The 6000-nt window shown below is 47.5% G+C and overlaps 1 protein-coding gene across 5 annotated transcripts in view; it reads right to left on the reverse strand.

Moving 5' to 3' along the window:
• ST8SIA1 (ST8 alpha-N-acetyl-neuraminide alpha-2,8-sialyltransferase 1) overlaps nt 1–3785 on the reverse strand; it is a 150316-nt gene extending 146531 nt beyond the window's left edge. For 4 of the 5 annotated variants that reach the window (XR_006219820.1, XR_006219819.1, XM_042991916.1 and 1 more), the window contains exon 1: nt 3445–3785. Coding sequence is in view for 3 of the 5 variants with exons in the window: in XM_042991916.1 (XP_042847850.1) it covers nt 3445–3680 (236 nt within the window). In the remaining 2 variants the exon portion in view is untranslated. The remainder of the gene's footprint in view (nt 1–3444) is intronic. The other variant, XM_007084038.3, reaches the window with a different exon arrangement.
• Between the last annotated feature and the right edge of the window lie 2215 nt (nt 3786–6000).

A 6000-nucleotide genomic window follows, 5' to 3' on the forward strand; every position in this document is an offset into this window, starting at 1 on the left:
GCCAGGGACATGGGCATGTTCCTCTTTATAAATGTGGATGATAATGTATCCATTTATACAAGATTGTTAGGAGAATTAAATGAGACAGTACATTTAAAGCACATTGCACAGTGCAATGGACATTATAAGCTCCTAATAATTTGTTGGTTTTACTGTTGTTGTCGTCGTTACCATGTCTGATGCCAAGGATAAAGTCTGCCACGTAAATTGTGAGCTGAAGTTTCTTTCTGAGAAGCAAATCAAGTGGGTAAGGCCCTGATGGAAGAGAAAAATGCCACTTTGGCTACTACTTGGCTACTCATCCAGAAGCAACAAGAGTTGCAAAGAAAGTCTCCAATATTTCTATGATAGGGCCAATTGATCCCTTAAACTTTCTGTTACCATGTGGAGGTTACAAAAATGTCCCATCTAGTTCAAAACTCTTGCAGCTTTGTTACTTTCTTCCTGCCTTGACCTATGCGATCTGCCAAGGTCCCCCCCCGACCCCCCCCGTTAAGAAGTCATACTTGAAGTCTGAGCCAAGAGAAGAAAATCACAAAAGTAAATGAAAGCGCAGAGGACAAAATGTAATGTGAAATTCTAATGCTTAATGAAATGCTCTAATTAGAGCATAATGAAACACTTTCCTTTGTCCTCATAGCATTTAACAGAACTTTAAATCATCCTATTGCTTTACTCATTCGTTTTTGTCAATCAACCCCTAGTAGGAGGTAAGCTGTCTCAGAGAAAGCAATCCTGTTCACTGCTATCCTCCGGGGCCTGATATCTGGTGCACAGTAGTCATTCATTAAATGTTGGTCAACTGACTGATTGCAATGATTTGTATGTATGTATATATGAATATGTGTATGACTTTATACATATACATAACATCATTCCATGGTTCGTAAATAAATATACATATCTCCATACATAAGTGCATACAGTACATTTGTGTACATATATTTCTATCTGTGCAGAAGATGTTTTAGACTGGAAAACACAGACACCTGTTTGCAAAAACTGTCTTCTTAACATCATAAAGGCCTCTGGCTTACCTATCTAATATTTTAAAAACATACAGTACTGCCCACCCATTTTTTTTAATGGATTTTATTAAGCATGCAGAGTACAAAAAATTTTTTGACCTAACAAACCAGGATACCTTTATCTTTCAAAACTCCTTGTCCCTAATTATTAGCTTCAGTGTAAAGAAGAGGGCAGTAGGAGCAAAATATTGGCCAGTAATGTTTCTCTGCAAATTTGGCAGGTGAAACACTTCAAATTCTTATGAGCTTCCCAGCAGTCTTTATTTAAGTTGTAACATATACAAAAAGGTGTAATTCATGACAATTATAATAATTCCATTGACTGGGTAAATGTGCATCAGGTGTTTTTTTATTTAAACCTATACCAACCCTGCAGAGTAAATGTTATTATCCCCTTTTATAAATAAGGAAACTAAGACTCAAAGAGAGCAGCTTGCCAAGGATACTCTGCTGCTTATCTATCTAGTCATGGCATACTCAGTCTAGAAATTCTACTAGTCTAGAATTCTACTCCAAAGCCCAAACTCTTTTCAATAAGCAACGGGGCCTCTTACACAGTTTTATAGACATTCATCTTGAGGGATATGTGGTAAAGCAGTTTTTTACAGTGTATGGACTTAAATTAGTAATTCTCGGCACACAGAGACTAGACTCAATGACAGCTAAACACACTGAAGATTACCCCAGGCTACTGACAGCAAGGGACAAATGCGTCTCAGAAACGATCAGCCTGTGTTTCTCAGAATATGAAGCATTTTCCACTTGAGTATGTCCTGCAAAAGAAATGTATTCTCTAAAAGAGCTTCATTATTCCTCCTCCTATCCAAAAAAATGGACTCTTTCATTGCAAACCAATGGGAAGTTCTTAACTCATTTCCTTATATTTCTTGGAATGAAAGTGCTTTCTGTCTTTGGAGAAAAGAGTTGCCGGATGCTATACCCTTTGGGTGCCTTTGAGTCGAACAATCAATACTGTGAAGGCAAGAGAAAATTAGCCCTTATAAACTTTTCAGGGGTGTAAGGTTATTTTTAAACTTAATGATAGCTGAATTCTAAAGAGAGGGAAGGAAAGTCTTCCCTCCCAGTTTAAAGAATTCAGCTGCCTTCCTCTAAAAGAATTGGCTATTATCTCTTTGACCTTCTTTCCAGAAGCAGGCCAGAGAAGAAAGAAACCATATGTTTAAAAAGTTTTTTGAAATTTATAGATGTTTCTGAACATTTGTAACCAACGGTAGTGAAAATGTTTCAGTTGGCTCTAGGCTGCCCATATACTGCTTTGGAAAAATCTTAGGCAGATCAAAGGAAAGTACTCTCCAGCCAGACCACTACACTCTCAGGAAGAGCTTCAGCCTTCTCAGCCCTGGGGACTGAAGGGGAAAGGGGCTCTTGACAGTGGTGTGTCCCCTCAACACACCCAGAAATGTGGAGAGGAAGGGGAAGCTGCACTGCCTTCCCTCCAATCTAACTACACAACCCCTGCTGCCAAGGACTTATTTTTAGACACTTCAGCTGAAATTCCCAGAAAGGAAGGGAAACTACAACCTCTGAGCGATCTTCAGAGTTCTGATTTCCAACCTGGCTTGCATTTTTTTGTTTGTTTTCTGACTTCAAGTCTCTACCTAACGCCCAACTCCCATCCTCCAGAAGGCATCCACAAGATGTCTAAGTCACAAGAAAAAGAAAAAAAAAAAATAGAGCTGAGAGCTGTAGAGCCTTATGTGATGAAAATTCCAGCTCCCACACATCAAAGGGACATGACCTTGAAGTAACTCCTCCTTCTGAAGACTCAGTTTGTGGTTTGTAAGATGGGAATAATAATATCTGTTATTAGAAAGTTGTTGAAGTTTCAATAAAAATTGCACAGTACCCAGCTCTTAATAGGGCATCAGTAAGGACTCTGTGTTTTGTCACTGGCACACTGCACAAAGCAGCGGGATCTGGGCTAGGTGTCCATGTTTTTCCTGCCCAAGATTTGTCCATCACTCCCTCATTAGTGATTTGTTACCAACCACTCACCTAACCTCAGGAAGATGCCTCTTAGCTGCTTCTAGTTATCTATAGTTTCAAACATCTGCAGCGCCCAAGAGCTAAATTCTCATTAAGTACAAAGGACAAAGTTAGCCTGGATTCTCCTTCCCACCAGTTATCTGCAAATCGTTGACTATAACTCAGGCTGGGGAAGAAACACTTCAGGCTTTACATGGGCAAAGCAGGTGTCTGCATATCTCTTGGGGCCAGGGGTGTTAAGGACCCCTGACTAAAGTCTTCAGGTTTAGAAATGGCGAAGAAAGGGGGTAGGACAAGAAGGACTGGATGAAAGAGATGCCTCTGCAAGGCAGTCCTAGCCAGTGACCCTGTCCTCGGCGCACCGGGAGTAAAGGACACGAGCGGGGAGGAGCTGCAAGGGGAGGAGTACCTGAAGACTCTCGCTGCTGTCTGGTTCCTTCTCCACGCCGTGCCCTGTTGCAGCACCCCTTGTACGATCTCCTTCTCGTTGGGCAGTCGGTAGACTGGGAAGACGTAGAGCCAACAGAGGACCACGACGCAAAGGGCACTGGCTCCCACCGGCAGCCGGGTCCTCGGGAACTTCCACGCCAGTACTGCCATGGCCCCTCTGGACGTGTGTCGCCGGGCCCGCCCGCAGGGGCTCATCGCAGCCCCGGGGTCCCCAGGGGGCGGCTTCAGCACAGCGTTAGGCAAAGTGGCAGCAGAGGGTCCCCCCACCGCCGGCCCCCCATGCACACACACCTTCCGCTTTCTGGCTTGCACTGGCACGCACGTTTCTTCGGCCCCCACGGCCCCAAAGGTCAGCGCAAGGATTTTTTTAAATGCAACTTTTTCAATGGTTTCTTTCTAGGGGAAGTGGCCGGGGGGCGAATCACGAGCTACGGTCATGGTCGCTTCCCCTGCAGAAGGCGGGCGCTGGGGTCTCCGAGAGCGCAGAGAGCGGCCGCGGCGAGTCGCTCCCGCCGGTTCTGCAGCATCACTGTCGCCCTCGGCGCGGGTCCGGGGAGAGGCTCGGCTCCCTCCCAGACTACTGGCCCGCGGCGTCCGCTTCTGAGAGATGCTCTGGCGCCCTTCGCCGCCTCTCCCCGCCTCCCGTGCTGCTTCACCGCCAGGCACCCCCCAGACACGCTCCCCGCGCCGCGCCAAGTCCTTGGAAATTTCCACCGCGGCCCGGGACCGCTATCCTGCCCCGGGCTTCTCCGCCTTGCCCGCCAGGACCCTCGCTCCCCACCCCTCCCGGAGAAGAAAAGAACTCGCTCTCATCAGTTAATTCAGCGGCGCGCCGCAGCCTTCCGCTGCGCCCCGGACTTCGCAGACAAACGCCCGGGGATTGGTGGAAATCAAGGTCTCCCCCGCCCTCCCCCACCCGCAAATTTGCCTCCTTCGACCCGTTCAGATCCGCGACGCTCGCCTGGAGCGCGCGCCTCTCCCTCCCTCCCTTGTTCTCTGGAGATAGAGGCAAACAATAAAAAATAACCCCCCTCTCCCAATGTATGTATATATTTGAGTGTGGCAGAGAGTGGCTGATAACCTGACCCTTCGGCACGCGGCCGGCGCGCCGGAGCTATCACTCCGCCACCGTCACCCTTGTCTCTCTACAACTGGTTGGTTATTAACCCGCAGTGAGGCGCGAGGAGGCCGGCGGAGATTTATTCCTTCCTGGGCCCCCACCCCCATTACCCGATTCCGGCGCCCCGGCTCCAGCCGGCGCACGCGCGCGCGCGCACACACACACACACGCACACACTCAGATACACTCACTCCGATGCTCACGGACCCGCACGCGCGCGCACGGGGAGGTGCGTGCACACCGGGGTCCTCCGCCTCGACTCCGCCCTGCAGGGAAAGGCGCTGCTGCATCCAGATGTGCAGGCAGCTGGTGCCCAAGCTCGCAGACCTCGGGACTTGATAATGCCTCGGAGGCGCGTTCATCTCCTCTGCCATTTAGATTAAAGGGCCGTTTGTTTTTAGACCTCTTCCTCTCTCCACCCATAAGCTAATCGCAAGCCCGACCTTGGACAAGCGCCACTAGCTGAGGGACCCACGGTTAGCCATTTCAGCTCGCCTTGGCGGCCGACGCACAGCTCGGGTACCTCCTAGCGGTTGCCGATTCCATTTGCTTAGGCATCTCATCAAGCAGAAAGTGTGCAGGGACAAAGAAACCCAGCAGCCTACTAACCGGGTCAGCTTAGTCATCAGGAAACCAGAATCTAGGGCTAAAGCACCGTTTGCTCAGCTGACCAGGTTGCAGCACCCCAGCGCAATCTCCAGGGCTGCTAAGTGACCTGGTATCTTTCTCCAGCATCTTTCTCCACTGAGAGCTGAAAGTTGAGAAGTTGATGTAAAGTTATTTACCAAAAATGACCAAACGACCACTATAGTCTCAATATTCCAACACGACTAAGGCCTCTTAGGAGAATTACCCTCCACGACCGGGCATACCCCAGGAATCTCTGTTATTTAGGTAAATCATTAGCGACGAGAGCTACGAAATTCCAAAGTTATATCTTACCATAGTGGAGCCTAATGAAGATTGTTTGAAATGAAGATCACCTGAAGTCCTGCAAAGTAACCAACCCACCTTCTTCTGTTCTGAAAAGGCGAGGGATCTTTCCCAGAGTTGCCATAGCTATGGATAAATCACTTGCCGTCTTTTTTCCTACAATGTAAATAGAACACAACCCATTCCAACTAAAAGAGATAGTTGCAGAGCAAATAGCAAATAAATAACCCAACTACCCAAACTAAGACACTGCAGTTATGAAGGGGCTACGTAAATGTTTCCTCATTCAACATCATGGAAATGCATCAAAGTTCTGTCATATTGAGAGACTTCTGTGATGCAGTGTGCTCTTTTTCTTTCTTCTGAAAACCAAGATTCTCTTACCTTTGTTGTCTCTTGCCTAACCCTACAATCCAACCTCATTCCCTGCTTTTCCTTAACATGACCACCAAATCTAGACAG

The sequence above is a fragment of the Panthera tigris genome, chromosome B4 (genome assembly GCF_018350195.1).
Source record: "Panthera tigris isolate Pti1 chromosome B4, P.tigris_Pti1_mat1.1, whole genome shotgun sequence".
NCBI lineage: Eukaryota > Metazoa > Chordata > Mammalia > Carnivora > Felidae > Panthera > Panthera tigris.